The sequence below is a fragment of the Antennarius striatus genome, chromosome 6 (genome assembly GCF_040054535.1).
Source record: "Antennarius striatus isolate MH-2024 chromosome 6, ASM4005453v1, whole genome shotgun sequence".
Taxonomy (NCBI): Eukaryota; Metazoa; Chordata; class Actinopteri; order Lophiiformes; family Antennariidae; genus Antennarius; species Antennarius striatus.
The window spans coordinates 21,512,573-21,532,405 of NC_090781.1; the positions used below are offsets into that span (position 1 = coordinate 21,512,573).

At 42.3% G+C, this 19,833-nt stretch overlaps 1 protein-coding gene across 4 annotated transcripts in view; it reads right to left on the reverse strand.

Moving 5' to 3' along the window:
* Positions 1-1,487: 1,487 nt before the first annotated feature.
* b3gat1a (beta-1,3-glucuronyltransferase 1 (glucuronosyltransferase P) a) overlaps positions 1,488-19,833 on the reverse strand; it is a 58,325-nt gene continuing 39,979 nt past the window's right edge. Inside the window, exons 3-9 of one of the 4 annotated variants that reach the window (XM_068317297.1) lie at positions 13,650-13,783; positions 10,952-11,094; positions 8,428-8,499; positions 7,810-8,321; positions 4,495-4,791; positions 2,022-2,123; positions 1,488-1,621 (exon numbers count right to left, since the gene is read on the reverse strand). In XM_068317297.1, coding sequence (XP_068173398.1) covers positions 2,037-2,123; positions 4,495-4,791; positions 7,810-8,321; positions 8,428-8,499; positions 10,952-11,063 — 1,080 coding nt within the window. In that variant the 5' untranslated portion in view covers positions 11,064-11,094; positions 13,650-13,783 and the 3' untranslated portion in view covers positions 1,488-1,621; positions 2,022-2,036. Of the gene's footprint in view, positions 1,622-2,021; positions 2,124-4,494; positions 4,792-7,809; positions 8,322-8,427; positions 8,500-10,951; positions 11,095-13,645; positions 13,810-19,833 lie in introns of those variants that run through there. The other 3 variants (XM_068317294.1, XM_068317296.1, XM_068317298.1) reach the window with 3 other exon arrangements.

Here is a 19,833-nt window from a genome sequence, read left to right on the forward strand (position 1 = left end):
CTGTCTGATGAGCCCAGAGAGGCTGGAACGTCTTTGTGAGTTTTTATACCGTGGAGGCACACTTTGGGTAGTGTATGTGTGTGTGTGTGTGTCGGTTAGGGGGGGGGGGGGGGGTGATAATCTGGCAGCAGTACAGAGGCTCAGTGTTTGAATTATCTCCAGCTACTTCTGCCGGGCAACGTTAGATAAGCGCCACCGCTGTGTGTTGCACCAGACGGAGGATTTATCAGGTGGAGGAGACGTTCTATTATATGGAGGTGTATTGAATAACTCTGTTACAGCGTTCGCCGGCGTCTTGGCCGATGTCTATCGCGAGAGGTGCGTCGGCTCCGTGCCGAGAGCCACGTGGAGAAAAGATGGATGCTAAACGCGAAAGGAAACCATGAGCGTTTGGGATACTGAAGGCAGGAAGAAATGACATTTATTCTTGTTGTGCTTTAGCCTGCTGTCAAATCGCAGACTTCATTTTGTGGGAGCCATGTTTTAGGGCTTTAATCTTTAAATTTTTTTTATTTTTAAATTTTTTTTTCTTAAGAGAAAATGGAATTTAAAGCCAATCAATACCTCCTTCCTGGATTTTGGCGCCGTTTCGTTCAGCTCATGTTCTTGAGCTTAGCTGACCTCTGTTAGCTCATGTGCTAACATGCAAATAAATCAAGTGAGGTCAGCGTTCACTAGTCTACCACGATGCTGGAGGAGAAGTAATTGTCAGTGTGTCTCATCCTGAAAAATTCACCAGGTGGGGGAACAGCAGGGACTTTTTTTCCACCTATAAATATATAAACCGTACATGAATGCTCATCAACATTTGCCTCCAATCTCCAAACTGTTCTCAGTTTTCTTTACTATTTACACGTGTCACCAAAAAGGAACATTTGTGTGTTTGTGGGTGTGTGTGTGTTAATTTTTTTTTGTAATTTAAGTGCTAAAAGTGTCAGGATTTTTTTAAATTTTTTTTTACTTTACTTTTTTCAGCTCCCGAGCAGGATGAGGGTTCCTCTTCAAGTGTAAGGATGGTGGCTTGGATGCATGATTTATAATGACATTATAAAATGAACAGTGATAACCCAAGAGTGAGAGTCAGTAGAAGTGAACTAGCAAGTCAAGTGCCTGTAAAACACACAAATTAAATTAATGCAAACACCTCGTAGTTATCAAAGAACATTCCTTCCCTCCATAAGGCCCGTTTGTCTTTGTGTTTTAATCTGGGTTGATGATGTCCTTAAATCCAGAAGGAATTTCCTTCTTGATATGAAAGATGTTCTTTAACCTGTTTGGGTGAATCTTCTGGATGTATTCTTTTCCATATTGTGCTGTCTTTTTTTCCTGTCAGGTCATCTTCATCATCTTCATCACACCAAGAGTTCCTCGCCGAACCCGCTGAGGCGTCCGTTATCTCGCCTCCTCTGCGCCCAAGAACCGACAAACAGCTTCCACCTGGTGCTAATCTGTGCTTTTAATATGATACATTTTTACTGTTTTTGGTTCATATTTTCAGTCAGGAGGATCAAATCCACTTTTTCGAAAGGCTGCCCGTTTCCTTTTTGCAGCGGTTTAAGACGTGAGCGCCGGTTGCACTTATCAAGAAACTGCAGTTTTCTTCCTCTGCTGGTCCAATCAGCTGCAAAGGAATGGATTAAGATATATGCTGAGAAAGAGTGCTGAGCTTTAAGTGAAGTTAATTGAAGCTGTTTATTTCATTGGTGACATTTAATAAAAGAAAACTGCTGCTGTAATCGTGCTTCACCTTAAAAAACATTTTTTTTAAAAATCCATGTATAATTATTAGAAAATATACAGAACGCTTGCACTGTTCATCGACAAAAATGAAAGCAGCTGGAATAATACTTTTAAAAAAAAAAAATTATTATTCCACCTTTTAATGCACCGACACCACGTGAAGTTCCTCGTATGGTAAACTTTACTGTACTTGGCAATAAAACTTTTACTGATTCTGATTCTGATTCTAATTGCAGGACAAAGAAGGTGGAGATCCATCAAATGAGGTAGAATCGACTCACCGGGAGAGGAGTTGGTCATATCTCCACATTGGGGTCTGTGAATCCTTTTTTCCCCTCATTTACAAGGACAGGTTTTTCTGTCCTCGTGTGCCAAACAAGTATCTGACGGGGGAAAAAAAAAAAAAAACACAAACAGGCGCAGCTTTAGTAACGTGCAGTTCCCTTAATGCATCCATTCAGCCTGCTCTAGCTTTCAGCTTCCACTCTGCCACGTATCCTTCAAAAAGAAATATATATATATAAAAAAAAAAAACAGACAAATTCACCTCCAGCAGGACCCGTCTGCGAGGAAAGAGCTACTCGAGCATGAAAAACCTGTATTAAGAGGGAATAAAGTGGAACCGCACGGCCAGAGGATAATGGCTGCCTTCTGACAGACCAGCTCACAATGTACAACATCTTATGAGCGAGGCTTTTGCAGGTTTCCTGTGTGACGTCGGGCCTCACGGACCTGTCAAACATTCAGTGAAGATGGTGGGGCGAACGATCAAGCCGGGGGGGGGGTGGGAGTCAAGCTCTCAAGCTCATTTTCCCCGCTCTCCTTTTTGTTTGAGCCTTCCTTCCTTTCATCTCACCATGGCAGCGGGGATGAATTATGCATAGGGTGTGTTTGAAATGTGCCAGGACACCCCCCCCCCTCCCATTTTACTCAGGTGCAGGGAGTGGGGGGGTGGGTGGGCTAATAATCCTGCTCACCTCTGGAGTGGTAGATTATAAGGAAGAGAGATGCCCACGCACAACTTCCCACTTTTGTTCTTTCTTTTTGCTCCCAGTCTCCTCTTAACCTTTTGTCCGTTCCCATCAGCAATCAGGGTGACATCCTCACCCCCCCCCCGCCCCTGAAGTCCAATCTGCTCTCTCAGCAATCCCCCGCTTTCTTCTTTTTTTCTTTTTTTTTTTCCTCGCTTGCCCCGCTGAATGGCAGCAGAAAGAACTGGCTGACAGTACCTCTCTCCATCGCTCCACTCTTGTGTGATTGCAATGCGGCTGCTGGCCGGCTAAAAATCCTCTGGCTGGCTTGTCTTAGTCCAGAGAGAGGCTCAGTGATGTGACCCAGACCACAGGCTGGAAGAGAGAATGGCGGAGCTGGCATGGAGAAGAAGAACGAGGCTGCTGCCCTCAAGACACCAACTCCAGTGTGAGTGTGTGCAGGAGTGCATGTGGGCAGCGCAGAAGTTTAATCGATGATATCCAACTCTTCAGCAACAAATTTACACTCATTTACATTCCAACCATTAGAAAGTGTCGATGTTTTCAGGGAATCTTTATCCAGAAATACAGATTTGTACGATTCTTGGTTTCAATACAGGAACTTAAACGTGGACGTGCAAACCTGCAGCTTCGCAAATGGTGTTTTTATGGATTATGCAATATTTGGAACACATCTTAAATGATCGGATCGCATGAGGCTGTAGTTTGATTTTACAAAGTTTAACTTTTAAGAAACAATTGTGCGTTCAATTGCAGTCAGACAAGATATACTAGTATCCTAAATATAAAACTACAGCCAGCTGCTGCTTAGCAAGTGAAAAAGCCTGTGTCTCAGGAATATACTGTATGTTAGAATGATAGAGTCAGGAATAACACTAGTTAAAAAGGATTAATGCATTAAGATAAGAATGATAATTAAAACATATTACAATAAACAAAATGCAAAAAGGAGCAAATAAGCAGAGATAAAATGAAGAGCTATTTTTGAAAGAGTTTGATGGTTTCAGGAGAGAGCTGCTGGCAGAGATAGTACGAATCTGAGCAGACCTCAGGTGTTCTGACTTCACAGATGAGGAGAAACTAGAAAGTAAAAGCTGCTTCAGGCTGCTAGGATCTGATACCCGTCACTGAGGACCTGCGGGGTCCGGATGCCTCCTGGCCTACGACTGAATCAGATGCATGGACTCCAGTCCATAAAGCACTGAGAGCAAGACGGGTTTTTCTATTTAAAAAAAAAAAAAAAAAGTCAACAAAATGAAGTTTATTTTACCAGACTTGGTTCAGTTATTTCTGTTTAACAGCATCTGTTTATTTTCAGCTCCATCTAAACGTCTTATTTGGAGTTTAAATTAAAGTCAGTCATGTAGATTTCAGTGATTTGTGATCTCCTTTAATCAGAAAATAAAGCTGCTAGCTGGAAATCATGGAATCGAAGTGAGAGCTGACTTTTGAGGCGCTGACCAGGGTCCTGAAGCAGCTGTCCTCCCATCATTTTGAATTCTGCAATTCTGCTTTCCTGTGAACTCTCAGAAATGTTTTGTAGGTCAGACTTTGTGTCCACATGGGGGGTGAGTAGATGTCAGACATTTTGAGGTGAACTGTTCTAAGTAGGCTAAAGGATCTGAAAACTTCCTTTGCTGCAGGCTACAGCTGGTTTAATACCTTCAAATCCAGTTTTTAACCATCCGCACAAACAGTTTCACAAATCCCTAGAGTAACTGCTTAAATCCTGCAGTAAACATTAAAAAAAAAAGCAAATTACCTTAGTGCAATTGGCTGCTTTGGGCTCCAGGTCGTTGAGTGTGACGAGCTCCCGGAGCAAACTACTCTCCTGGTAGCCTCCTTTCACCCCACGGAGCTTAAAATATGCCTGTGGCTTGAAGAGGATCAGCCTCAGGTTGATTGCAAAGCCGGCCATGTCGATGGCAAAAGGCCGATGGGGATCGAACACCGTCTTCCAGCCGTAGACCTTTCCGGCTGCGTTGACCTTGGGGGATTCATACCGCAAGCCGCCCACAAAGGCCACAGGCCACACTGAAACTTTCCGAGTAGATCTCATCTAGTGAGGGGAGATGGAAGAAGAAGAAGAGATGGAGGAGGGAAAAGAGAGAATTTAATCGTCTGAAAAAGCATCCATGAGAGTGAGACTCGTCGGTGTGAATGGAGGCTTTAGAGCCTCTGACATTATTCACCCTGAACTTTGTCACGTATGGATGATATTGACATTGTTCACCAACTGTTCTGCAATGAGATAATTAAATAACTATCTTCAGAAATGAGCACAAGCAGAGGATGCTTTGACGGAGCCAAGCCATTAGAGCAAGTGGCTCCAGATGCCGGCAGGCCGAGGAGATCGGTAAGAAGGTGGAGCACCTTCATGCTCCGCTCCTTTTGTTTGGTCCTTTAATCTTAAGGCATCAAACGATCCGGCCACTCGTCTCTCTGTCTGTCTTTCGGTGCGTCGTTCAGAGGAGAGCTGCTGCCGCGGTCATGCGAGGTGGATTTTCCAACGAGGAAAGACAAATTTTTTAAAACAGCGGAGTCCTTTAATCAAATTTAATGAAGAAGGAATAATGATGACAGCTCCTCCCGTTACAGGAACCAGTAGGTGGGAACATTAGAACACTTGCATGCATGTGAAGGAGAGCATGTAAATATTGTTACGTGCATGTGCATGTGCAAACTTATTTGCACATGCACATCTGTTAATGCATGCCTTATCTGCATGTTTGTGTGTGAGCTGATATGTGACTGCTTTAGGAGCAGTTGTAAACTTCAGCAGGCGAACTGGTGGCTCATGGGAATCTGTGGATTTAAGCATCAGAGCGTCTGAACATGGATTTAAAGATTGCACAGCTTTATTTCCTGCATCTTTATTTGCAAACCTCTGTTTCCTATTGACACCAATGTAATTCCGAAAACCTGGTAACTGAGTAAATGTCCCAATCTGGTTAATACAAAAATGTGTTTGTAGACAGTTGTGTTCGCTGCTGCTGCGGTGCGTACTTGAAAGTCAATGGGTGCCTTCAAGCTCTATTTCATGCTTCGCTCAGGGAGAGATAAAGCGGACGCGTTTCAGAAGACAAGAGTACAAAGAAAATAAATTCCAAAGTCCTAACAGAGAAAAGACGGCAGACATCCAGGTGTATTAATCAGTCCTTAAGGGCGCAGAGAGGAAGCGAATGAGAAACATCCTCCTTGAGAAACTACGTCTTTCTCCCAGTAGAACAAGAGCGCTGCAGTGATTTGATGATTTGAGCAGGGAAAATAATTAAAAATGTGCCATTTCTTAGATGTACTGAAAAATTCTACATGAAAAAAAAGCATTCATTTCACTAATTTTTTTTTTTTTAAACACAAATGATGGTTTATTTGCTTTAATTTAGCAGCAAAGCATCAATAATCAAAATATGAAAGTGCCGGTTTTGCTAAAAGTGATGCCTCTCAATGAGGCTGCTCCTTTTTTTTTTTGGATTAAGTTGTTGACAATTTTCCCTGAAGGCTGAAACTGAGAGCGTCAATTTAAAAATAATCCAAACTGGTAAGTGAAATTTCCCACGAAGCTTCAATGATGAACCGAGGTGTGTATTTGCTGCGTTTGAGTGAATAAGCAGCAACGACACTCATCCGTGACGCCACATCCTCTGGCAGCAGAGGATGCACTTCCAGTCAGGACTTTATTTATTTATTTATTTGTTTTTGCTTTTGCTGTTGATTGTGTGAAGCCATCTGAAATGAACCGCCTTCGTGTGAGGTCGTGTCGACGCTTTGTCACCAAACGTCGCAGCTTCCACGTCTTACGCAGCAACGCCACAAAGTTGTTCCTGCAAGTTTCACTGGAATGAAGTGATGCATCCTGTCAGCGCACTGCTTTTATTTTTTCTCTTCATTAACCTTTAAAATAAACGGCTTTAAGAATAAATGAATAAAACATCTGGTTTGGACATGATCTATTTTGCAATTTACTACCATTATGCTTCTTTCACTCCTTCACTCTAACTGAAAGTATTCTAGTGATTTATAAACGTCTGGTCTCGGCTAACGTTTCTTTTTCTTTTTCTCACACCTCATCTGTGCTTTATTTAACGCTACGATTAGATTTGAAATGTTTTGTAATTGCTCCAAATCAAAGGACTGGCACACTTTAGATGAAGTGGGAGAAAAAAGGATGAGCTTGTTTTCATCACGTCAAGCACCGCTCGTCGCTTTTTATCCTCGTCTCCACGCTGGAGCAGTCGCTAAAAAGCCGATCTGTCTTCAAAGCGGAGATACTCTGAATATTTACTCTGGTGTCAGCAGACTGTAGTCGCAGTCACCTCCCTGCTTTCTGTATATCTGGCTGTCACCTCCCTTTTTCACCCATTCTTTCTCCGTCTGACTCCCCTCTGACTCCCCCAACCCCCGCCTCAGAAGGCCGTTACTCTGGCCCATAAATAGGTCTGTTGGAGGTGATGGAAGGCCTCTGAGGGAGACGGAGCACTTCAGCTGATTCCCAGAGAAAGGTAATGACAGGCCCCGTCAATACCCACTGTTCCATTTACTACAGCGCCTGTCTGCACTGCTAACAAGCCTCCGGGCTAATACGCAGGAGACCTGGACCGTGTCCGCTCGGGCAATTCAGCTGTCACGATGGATGAGCTGACACACTGATTACACGTCCAAACTCCTCCCGCTTACCTCCACATCCTGACTTTGATTGTTTAATGCTAGAAAATGCATCATTTTGGAGTTAACCCCCCTCCACTTACAGTATCTTCCTGCAGTGTAAGTGTTTTATAAAGTATTGTACACTACTCTTGTTAAGACTTGATTCTCACAGAGCTGTGTTGTCGTTCTCCGGCAGCTCCTACTGTGACTTTGAACCTCACTCTTTCTGTCTATTCTCACTTCTTGGAGATCCAAGTGATGTCACCTGTGGGACATTTGTCAGTTTTTAGGGTTCTCGATTTATCAGGAATGTTACCGCGGACGCCACAAAGCATTTATTTTGGTGGGTCATAGATGCTATCACCATCTTATTACCTAATTTCATTAAAAAAAATTAACATATATTTTAATAGAAATCATTATTACAGACCTCCTCAAAAAGCTCCAGGCTGTACGTGTTGTCGTCGTCTGCGAAGTAGACGATTCCGGCCTGGCTGCTGTTGGCGTTGAAAGTCTCCCTCAGCCACCGCAGGGCAAGATTCCTCTGCATGGTCCCCCTAGGGATTCTTGGGTCTCGGGTGTCACCCCGCAGCTTATAGTTCCTGGGCGTCTCTACGTTGAGGTGGGTGTAGTTGAGCCCCGTTTCTCGGAGGAGCCTCGTGACGAGAGGTGTTCTCCTTTGCGAGTCCTCCACCAGGATCCAGTGCAGGTTGGGGACGTGGAGGAAAGTGTTGGCCAGCCGTGTCAGCTCGGCCTTCTGCACCGGTCGACTGTACGTCGGGGTGATGATGTGGATGGTGGGAAGCACATCGGACCAGGGTGGAGGTCGCGTGTACACGTACTCCGTCCTCACCACCTCCACAATGTCCTTATCTGAGGCACAGTATTCCTTGGAGTCCTGTGCCGGGCCACCCGCCTCTCTCTTGCCCTCGACTCCATCATCTGCAGATTTGGGGGATAAGAAGAAACGTAAGGCATTAGTGAAACCTTGGGTTGTCCTGTGTATATTTGCCTCAGGTGACTTAAACCCAATGGGGGTAAAGTGTACCTGAGAGCCGGTGGTGACGGACCGCGAGCCTCTCTGGAATGATTAAGATCTCTTTTACTAGGTGGTGACAGGCTGCGAAAAGTGAAAGCAGGCACTGTGAGAGGGCAGAACAGCTGATGGACAGACCGACAGCGCGAGCAAAGGGAGGGCAGAGACGAGTCTTTGTATTCCCCCGACGACGCCTTTGGGTTTTCTTTACTAAATCAGGGAAAAAAAAGGCATGCCCTTTCCCTCCAGTCTGCCTCCCCCATACTCTGTCCTTTACCCAGCTTACCAGTGCTGTGTTGTTTCGCCTGCAATTAGCACAGCTTTAAGTCAACAGGGAGACCCAGGGTTCTGATTTAAACATATTCCCAGTCTTTTTCATCATATAATTGTTTTGCACTGTGATGTTTTTATCGTGGAGGCTGTGCTTGCATTGAGGAAGAGGCGCTTCGACTTTGAGGCAGTTTAAGATGAAGATCCATGGTATTTTTTCCTACATTCAAGGCGTATGCTCTCCAAGAGCTGACCGGCTTTTACTGTTAGTAAGTTGTTTGACCTCACTTTTTATCGTTAACACGGACTGAGACCAATAAAAACCAGGTCGGAGCTCCACTGCGGAGATATTTAGGCTCATAAATCAGGTCCGAACTTTTCAACAGGATATTCTTTGAATCGAGGGCAACTAAAATTCTACTACATTTGCTATATGGGGTCTAGAGTTTCAGACAAAAACTGTTTGAAGATGGAAAAACAGCTTATTCTTTATTAAACCTCAATGTAAACTCCAACAGGGCCATGAAAAAGCCTCCCTGTAGTGTTCGGCTAAATTAACTGTAAATGGTTCAAACTGTTTGTCTGGACTTACTCCAAAGTTCTGTTTTTGGTTGCAACCCGCAAGGAGTCTGATTGTTTGATGAAATATGTTGAATGATTTTAAAGTAACAGATGCTCAGGGATTGGTTGATTTGTCCATACCCAACCATACCCAGAAAAACTACAAATATATTCATGACATGCCCCACTCCTCCATTCAGTTTCACAAAGACCTGCCAGGTACTTCCTCCCACCATTCCCACCAGGTTCTCGGAGTTTTTGTGTAATCCCGCTAATAAATGGACAAGAAAACAGAAATTCTCCCCCATTGGAGGTAAAACAGGCAGCTTAGTCACAACTCTTAAGCAGAGGTGATACCTTAACACACTTGACTCCCCTGGTAGAGGCTGTCAAATTTTGTCCTCCATCGTTTGTTCATGATGGATAGAATATGATTATAGAACCGTTTAATGGTGTTAATTTCTTTTCACTGTGCCACCGCTGATGGCAATCATTGTGACTGTTCTGCCCCAGCTCCATTCACACCTCCAACATAAGGAGGGTTTTTTTTTTTTTTTTTGCTGCAGCACATAGATTAACACAATCTGCTGATGGCCAGATGTTCAACAGGGCCTGCCTGTGAGCGATCTGCCAAAAAAAAAAAAAAAGGCTCCAGCTTCGCTGTAAGAGAAGCACAAAAGTGTGTTGAGAGCTGGGTCAGAATATTCTGCTAACAATTCTCTGGATTTCACCGAGTCCCATAAGATATTAGAAATGTGTGTTTTCTCCAGTTGACACGTTCTGCAAGTAGTTTAGTGAGGTGGAAAAAAGTGCAAAATGTATGTTTGTATTTGTGTTTGACCCTGCAAACAATAGATCAAACTCTATTCGTACCTCCTGCTGATGCCTCGGAGTTGTTTTTTGTGAACCTGATTCATTTGTTAACACTTGTACATACGTTTATGACACAAGAAGAAGGCAAAGTGTTCCATTGATTTACTGTTGCTCTAATATGGGTGTGTTTACTCCGTGGCACGCCTGACATTTTTACTCTGTTGGATTGTGGTGTTTTGGGGGGGCTGTTTGGGGAGACTAACGAGGAGTGTGTATTAATGACTCCGACTGGTGTTCAAATATTAGACAGGAAGTCAAGATATTCCAGGAAGTTAAACAAGCAGAAAGTTTGACTCCAGATCGCTGATTAAACCAACTTTAAAATTCATTTGATGATTAAAATATTCCATCACCAAATAGACAAAACGACTTAGCGATGCTGCTGTGTGCGGTTGAATCAATTGGCTAGATAGGTTATTTGAATTGCATCTATATTACCCTCAACTCTAGATACAATCTTAATCAACTGGATTATTTCTTGCTTTCCTACATCATCAGGACATTCAAACTAAATTTTATTCATGAGTCTTTGAGCAATCCTGCTAAAAGACAATCTAACGCTGGCAGAAACATGACCTCCCCTGGAAGAGATGATAACTCCTAGATGCATGAGGGCATGTGTGTGATACAAGTCTTAACAATGCATATCAACAATCTACACAGATGAGGATTACAATGACCGGAATGAGTGTTGTTGAGCTCTGATGAAACTGATGTCCGTGGTCACTGAGTGCCTCGAAATGAACGGCCTGTTGTCTACGCCTGAAGTGTCATGTTCAAGGTTCAAGGACGCACTTCAGGCTTGATATCAGCGGTGAAGTGTGCTGCGTACCCTTGCGGATGGCGAGGAGCGGAGCGATAGCGCTTTGGTGCCAAACTGTGATGAGCAGAGTCCAGGGTAACACAATCAACACGATGGCAAGAATGTCTCTTCTCTTCGGCATCTCCAGGATTGGTTATTTGGCTCGGCATTACCTGGAGCGAAACAAGGTGGATGTGTTAGTGGTCTGCATCTCAGAAGACCTGTTTCAATAATTGAATTTGTGTTAACACTGTTGTGTAACCCACACAAGATTCAAATACATCTAAATGACAGAAACGTTCACAAGCTTTAATATTAACACACAAGGCCTGAATGGTCACCAAAGAGAAAGAATAAATTAAATGATGCAGAAACTGTTGAGATAGGATATTATCCTGCAGCAGACGTGGCCTCATTAAGAGACATTAAAACTGGGATAATGGAGCAGGTGATTGTTGTTCAACCTCTGCACAAATCTAATAAGTAAAAGGAATAAAGGTTATAAAATACAACCATAACTACAAGCTTGTCGCAGCCAATGAGATTGAGGTCAAAGCCGCTGGAGGAAGCCGTGGAGCAGGAGCTTGTGCCCTCTGCCAACACGATGAGCTCACCGGACCATCGCTGAGGACGAGGCGGTGACTTTACGCCCGGGGCTGCAGCCATGCACCGGCCCGAGGGCAGGAAATGATGTCAGCGGACAACTGGGCAAAAAATACTAGGTCTGGTTTGTGTCTCTATATGCACAGTTATTATGATCTTATTTTTCAAAGTGAAAAATTATTCATCTGACCTTTGATTCTGATTGGTTCTAAACTTATATGGGGTTTCCAGTGGCCCATCCTGCAGCTTTCCACCACATCCAAACCCAAAATAGTTAAGCTTCCATTTCCTCAGATTCACTGCTGAATATGGATTGTATGGAGGTTTTAAAGACCTGGAATAAATTACACATTCCTTTAATTAGACCGACATGACTTTTACAGAAAGAAATGAATAAACAAACTAAAAAACAAGATTTAGGAAGCGGATTCATAGGAGAGCAGACTTCGATGGTTGGGATCACCAGTGTATTGGTAAAATGGTGTTAAGGATGGAGCTACCAGGCAAGACGGAAAGTGGACGACGGCAGTGAAGGTGGATGGATGTAGTGAGGGAAGGCATGAGGGCAGTCGGTGTTAAGAGAGGAGGATGGAGAAGATAGGCTGACTTGGAAAAGGATGACCCGCTCTGTCAACCCCTAAAGGGACACGCCCAAAGGAAAAGAAGAAGGTTCTGTTGTGTGACTGAACTAAAGCTCAGCAGAGCACATCCTCAACCTACCAAACCAACTCTGATCCAAAGTCAAACCCACAGCCTGGAAATCAGAACTTAAGGTTATCCAAATTTGATGGAGCTGGATTCAAACCACCTCTAACATAGATCAGACCAATATTGTGATTTTTTTATAAATGCTAAATTTGATGCTAAAAAAAATATGCAAAATTTATTCGGAGCTTTCATTAAATTATCTGTTCAATAACGCAAAATTAAAAAAAAAAAAAAAAAAAAAAGTAAAAGCTTCACACCTGAAACAACAATTCTTTCAACACATTTTCAAGATGGTGGCACACAAAGGCTGGACATAATTGCACATGGCAATTACCTTTATTGGGTTCTGTAAATAATTGCAGCATTAACGTTCAAGCTATCATGTAAGATTGGCTTCACTCTGGAACAATTCCGCATCGTATCCGTGATAAATTGGTCCGGTGAAGTTTTAAAGCTACTTTTCTCTGCTCCAGTGGAGAAGTGATTTACAGGGAAGTTTCATTGCGCATGGCTCTGCATGCTTATGTAGAAGTACAATAAAGAAAATGACATTACCCCCATTTTTTGTCCTTGGCTGAGCAGTATGGCAATATCCCTGATAAACACAGAGAAAGCATCCCATTGAGCCGCGCTTTAAAAGAGAGACACGGCCCGCAGACGGAGGAACAATCTCCCAGCACCGCATAAAAAAAGTCATCCATCCACTTTTTGGAATAAAGGTTTGAATACGTAAAGAATCTTTCAGACCTTTTAATCATGATATGAAAGAGTCATTTTTTAGAAATGCAAACAATCCTTTTACGGCATATAAACATGTGAACGGCACTCACAGAGAACATACCCCTCGAACATTAACCCATCACAAATCGCTTGTGCTGGTGTTTTATGTGAAATGGATTTATTGGCCTTGTGAATATGCCCTCAGTGTTGGGAGGCGTCCGTCTCGCTCTGCTGTATAATGTGGGATGGGGAACGATAAGAGGAAATTTTCTCCCGGAAAACCTTGAAAGGCCATTATCTTTCTTCTTTTCCTTTTTTTTTTTTAAATAAAAAATAAAATCCAAACAGTCAATTTGAACACCCTGCAAACCGTCTCCCTTTAATCGACTCTCCAGGAACACTAAACGTCATAAACTGAATGACTTCTGAAAAATTAATATCACAATAGCAAAAACCTGAGCAGCAGAGTCTGACATATTCTGACGTTCCGCCAAAACACCAAAATGACACTGCATTTCCCATGATGCACCTCTCCATTACCTATTGTTAAGCCCACACTTTCCAGACTTGTGACCTTCAGAGTCTCTCAAACAAAGCTGAAATGACCCAAATGACATCACTGTGACGTCACCACCTCGCCTTGCATGTAAATACAGTATATGCAAATGTACTGGCGACTATTCGGATGCTCACCCACAGCTATAACTGGATCATGGCACCACTGGTGACGCACAGCAGGTAAGACCACACTGTGGTGACATCCTCCTCCACACCTCTGCCAACCTTTTTCTTCTCCTCCGCTCACACCACCACACAACGCTGTGTCCAGACCTGTGGTAACAAACAAAAAAAAAAAAAAAAAGGACATTGCATTGGCTATCGAATTAATGTGCCCCCCCTGCCCCCCGATGAGACATTCAAGGACAGTCAACAGTTTAAACATAGCGGTTCGGACAGGAGCTGGGAGTACAAAAAAATGCCTCACAGAGATTCTTGGATGCACACCTCACTGCGAGGTCTATTCATTATTTAGCATCAAAAAGCCTGAGTTGGAAATGCAGCTGAGAGGAAAGTGTGTCAGTATAAATTAAGGAACTCTAATTTGGATGCAACAACATTCAGATGCAAGAGGAGGGATTCCTACCCCCCTCCCCCTCCCCTGGAGGGCCGGTGATGCGCCGCTGCTCCTCTTTAAAAAAAAAGAAAAAGAAAAAGAAATGCTGCATTTCGCGGCGTGTTAAACGGCGAGAACTGTGTATTGATAAGTCGTTTTACCTCACTGACTCCAATCTCAACTGCGCAGACACAGGCTCAGTATGCATCCCTTCTTTTAAATGGAAACTGGAAGAAGGTTAGTCACAACTCCATTGCTTGCCAACAGTCTGGGGTGGGGGGGGTGGGGATGTTATAAAAATAAACTGGCATCATGTCTTATTCAAATACATCAGAGGGAATGCTGCTTCTGTGGAGGCTCATGCTTCATTCAGGCTGTGATGTGTGAACGCTGCAGCAGCTCCAAACGCTGGATTTTTAACAGCTTGGCAATAGCAAGTCACATAAAGTAGTGTAAATGTATGTCTATGAAGGTTTGGCTCAAGGATTATTTTACTCAGGCTCAGCATGATCAACATCACCTGTGACTCATTCACGCCGGGGTGGAGCATATTTTAACACCATCTATTTCCAGACTGTCCTGACTTATTGTAAAATTCCTCCCACAGAGTGAACCTTAAAAACCTTAAAGATGCATCCGAGGGGCTGGTGAATCCAGTTTAGTGCAGCCACTGCAGTTCCTGTTTTCTGACACCAACAAGCAAGAACAGCAGTGACAAAAACATGACTAAACAGCAACAACCAGAGACTCTTTACCACAGCTGCCAGGTATTGTAAGCTGCAAACTCGCTATGACAGCGTTGTCGTTCTGATTCCTGTACAACACCACCTCTCTCTATACGCCTGGTGACGGAGCGAAACAGAAAAGGAGGAAACGTAGTATATTAAAACAACCTGCCAAAACCTCCACCACCACCACAGTCCCAGAGGTTTTTGAAAGGAAAACCAAACAATTCGGCTGCCAGCCGAAGGGAATGCTGGTGCTCCGCTCGCTGTCGTGCGCAGAATATTTAGAGCTTTGAATGCATTCATTAAAAGTTTTAATTTCTTCTTTGGCATAGAGTTGTCTGCACCCTTGAGTGGAGTTGGGTGGAAGATTAACATCATTATAGCTCAAGCAAGGAGGTAATGTTGTTCCGTCTGTGTATTTATTGCTGCAAAAAACAAGGATATAAAAAACAAGAAATAAGCCATCAGAAAATGAATTTAATATGAGTGAAATTATGCATCTATGCCCATCAAGAAAGCGTTAAAGATTTTAAAACACCTATAAATAAGACAATTACAGTATTTTCCACACTATAAGGCACACTGGATTATAAGGCGCACCTTCAACGAATGGCCTATTAAAAATAATAACGATATAATCCAGACGCACTGGATTATAGGGCGCACTGGATTATAAAACACATCTGACAACTCATCTTCTATGAATGGTCTAATTGGATTATAAGTAATTGAGAAAATTAAAGGCTTTTAGGGGCGCCTTATAGTGCGGAAAATACTGTAATCTCATCTTTCCAGATGTAAGAATTTACATTTCAATTTGTACTCTATGTTAGCAGGACTAGTCAAAAAGCCATCAGGTTATTAAGCATCATAGGAATATTACTTAAATGACATAAGGGGAAAAATGAGCTGCCTTGGTGGAGGTTTGAGCGTCTGTTTGGGATCAGATCATTTATTTATTTTTACATTTTTTGCTATTGCAGCAGTTTGGCTTTAGGTACAAGGAATAAGGCTCATGTATTTAACATTTTACAACACAGAGTTGGTGTTACAAAAGACTGGTTGTATTCTCTTTATACGACTCACAAAATAAATGTTATATAACCGGCATGGGCTTAAATGGAATGAATGAGTAAGTGTGGAGGACCACAGCCCCGTGGATGGAAGCTGCTCTGCAGTCTGGTGGTTCGGATGCAGACTCGGCCGCCTGCCTGCAGGGCGAACAGACTGCTGTTCGGGTGGATAATGTGTTTTCATTTCCTTTGTTCCTGGTGGATTTAATCACCGTCTGCAGACCTGGCTGTACACATTCCACTCCAATTTAAATTTTTTCCCCAAATATGGATGCTTTCTGTTGCTCCTAACAAGTTGGCATTAAAAAAAATGATAATAATAATAATAATTAAGATTCTGTGACATTATTGTGACATTTGTGGTTTGACATTCTTAAGCCTGTTTAAAACGTCTCCAGACTCACTGGTATGATGGAACACTCTTTTTCCTAGGTTCACATTATCAACCTGAAGTGAATTAATTCCAATTTTATTTGTAATATGGAACTAACTTTTTTCAGGGATGTGTGAACACAATTGTTTTAAATCTAATTCTAGTCACTTTCAAGTGTCCCTAAATCAGATCCAATTTGTGGTTCTGCAACATGAATGTGAATGGTCGTATTGAAATTGATTTGTGAACAGCTCAAACAAATCTGACTATGAACAACAAAAATTCACAATCGAGCAATTAACACTAATCTGTTTTCACCGATGTAAATTATTCCTGCCCAGCAGTCGGCGAGGGAGGTTAACACCAGTGTAAACAGGAAACGGTAACATGGCCTGTGCACCGAACGAGCGCTCAGGTGGCCGTTTTGTGTGTCTGCAGCAACTGAACTGTGTGATGTGGCGAGAACACACAACACAGCGGCACACAATGGGGCTTGATAGCCTCTCACATCACAGCGAGTTAACCAGCTGTGACGAGAACACCTGCCTCTGATTAATAAAGAATCACAGCAACATCGCCACCTGAGAAAATAGTTTCTCTGATGGGTTCAAGTGCATCTGGGAAAGATGGGAGATTTGGACGCCAGCATTTCCCTAATGTTCCCTCATTTAGTTTTATGATCTTTGATATCAGTATTAAGACTTTATAATTAGAATGCAGTTTATAAGCTCCAACAGGGCCATTCATCTTTACACAGTTTGACAGCTTCCATATTGATCTCATATTATATTGATTTATTTTGCTTTTGTTATAGAGCACAGATCCAAATATCCATGTTTTTCTGTATTTTTGCTTACTTAACTCAAAATGTGACTGAAAGTACAAAAGGATAGAAAGATAAGTGAACTCTTATTAGACTCGTCTCTCCAAATTTGGTCTTGGGCGGTATTCAGATCAGTATACTCCAGAGGAATGAATTTACATGTGAAATTAACATAACATTTAAGAAAATAAAGCTTTATCTTTATAAAAACGTATATTTGAACAAACTGTTGGCGGATGCAGAACTGCTTCATTGTAATTTGGGCGATAAACGTATTTAAATGAGCACCAGATGGTGAAGTTCGATGACTCACGGCTCACATTGTCCCTCGCATTGACAAATATATCAGAGGCATCGGGACAGCGCTGCCAGGCTCTCCCTCATCTCCCTGCTCACCCTCAGATTTGTAAGACGAAGCACTGGCCAGGTTCCAAGGTTTGTAATGGAGTCTGCGTCTGACTCCTGAGCCCCCCCCTGGCCCCCGATCACCTCCTGTTCCTGAGGATCAACAGTAACATCATCTTTTCCTTGCTTGCTTTGTGGCAATATTTGATGTACTCCCCACTCACCGGTTGGCAGGGAAGCGAAGAGGCTCTCTGGAGATTGCATGTCCTGCTATATCCAATTGTTGCTATCGTTTCTGTATTCATTGGTCTCTGACCATGTTGGTAAAGCCCCCGAACAGCTTTCAGGGATATCAGGGGAACCTTGGAAGATAACTCGCTGTGATGCATCATTATTCATGATGCTGTGACAGTTTCCAAAAATGGCTTCGCCTACACTTGCCATTAAAAGTGAATTTTGAATCAAAGGGTATCGGATCAACAAACCTACAGTATTTTCCGCACTATAAGGCCCACCTAAAAGCCTTTAGTTTTCTCAAAAACCAACATTGCGACTTATAATCTAGTGTACCTTATATGTGAAAATTTTTTGAAAATAGGCCATTAACTGAAGGTGCGCCTTGTAGTCCGTTGTGCCTTATAGTGCAGAAAATACTTTACGTGCTTCTAAGTAAGTTTGATATTGGAGAGTTTACGATTGTGGTTTAACGATACAATTTTCTGACAACTTTTTTTTTTTTTTCAAGTGCATTATCTTGCAGACAAATTATGACAGAAGAATATTACTTTAATTATTTTTCAGACAAAAATAAATACCGGGTGAAATTGCAAAACAGAAATTATGCAAAAGAAAAATGCATATTTAAACATAAAATCTACAAAACATTAATTCTTATCAGCAGATAAAAAAGGAATCAACTTTTATTTTTCTGACCCAGGATGAACGGAAAAACATTATTTATGTACATTTGAAATGATAGTTTATCATTTTGAAATAAAAAATAAATTACAAACATTTAAACAACTAAGAGACTTGTCGCGTGAATACACCCAGCCTTGCGTATGTTCTTCCATCTGAAACAGTAATGGACAATTTCTAATTAGCATTACAGTTAAATAAATGGACATCTGTGACACAATTGACAACTTAGACCAACAGTTCTGCAAATTTAAATGAAGGATGATGCGAGTTCATAAACGTGTATTAAACAGGGAATAAAGAGAGCCAAGCCCCATCTTTAAACAAGCAAATATCTCCACAGCTGATTAAAGCTAATCTTTTCCTCCATACTTACTATTTATGGCAGCACAGTGTCAGGGTCTTAAAGTGTATAAATAAATTTTATTTATAGGCTCATTTCATTAGTATCTCTTTCTCCCCGGGCAGACAAACTGTAAAATACAATGGACAGAAAAACAATTAGAAGCTGCCTCGGTGGTGGAGAGAAGAACGAACTCGTGTTTTATGGACTGGCGTGGAGCTTGAATCTTTTTCATCTTTCTTTCCGACTAATTAAACTCATTTGTGGGCAGAGTGGGAACTGATGACACACAGCAACGTTCGTCTGAAATCTCCAGCAGTCCTAGCAATTTTTTTGTAAAAATGTCAGCCGGGGTGTTTTCATATTCTTAGTTTAAAAAAAGGCATAAATAACTATCTAGGGGTCTTGGCGAATGGCGCATGACTTCCGATCCGCCTCAGTTTGTCCGCCAACATTCATATCTTATAGGCTTTGGGCTCAACAAGAGGTCATCTTCACACTCGTCTTCATCCTGTCAGTTCCTCAGTAAACACCTTCCCACGTTGAGTCAAGCTAATAATAAAACACGAAGAACTACTGTATGACTACTGTGTGTCTGTGAAGCACAATCACACCGTTTCTTCATCTAAATGCTATCAGCAGATGTAATCTATTGCAAAATGCCAACTATCATTTTATGCATGATTTTCTCTGCAAATGCAGTTTATGCCAAAAAAAAAAAAAAATGTTCATGCTTGACTTGGATGAGGAAGGATGTTTGATATTTAGGAAAACTTGAATAACCCATTAGCTGTGAGCATCGGCTCTGATTGATGGCCCCAGTCCACGTTTGGATCAGGCTGCCTCAGCAATGATCAAAGATTTAAGAGCTCCAACCTTCAGGCGGGATTCTTCTCCACCGATAACTGTGGGGGAAAGCTTAGCGTAGCACGCCTTTAACTTATCCCGACTAATTTATGGGTTGGCCCACCCACGGCACGCTTCCACCGCTGGACCTGCCAGAATTCCCAACGGCCGGGACCTGTCATGTTGGGTCGTCCCGGGTCAACTCTCATCGGAATGGAGTCAAAGGAGGTGGCATTTTTGTTTGTCGAGATTTTTATTTATTTTGACCATCAGAAACAAACCAGACTAGAAGCAAATTTACAAATTCTAGTATCCATA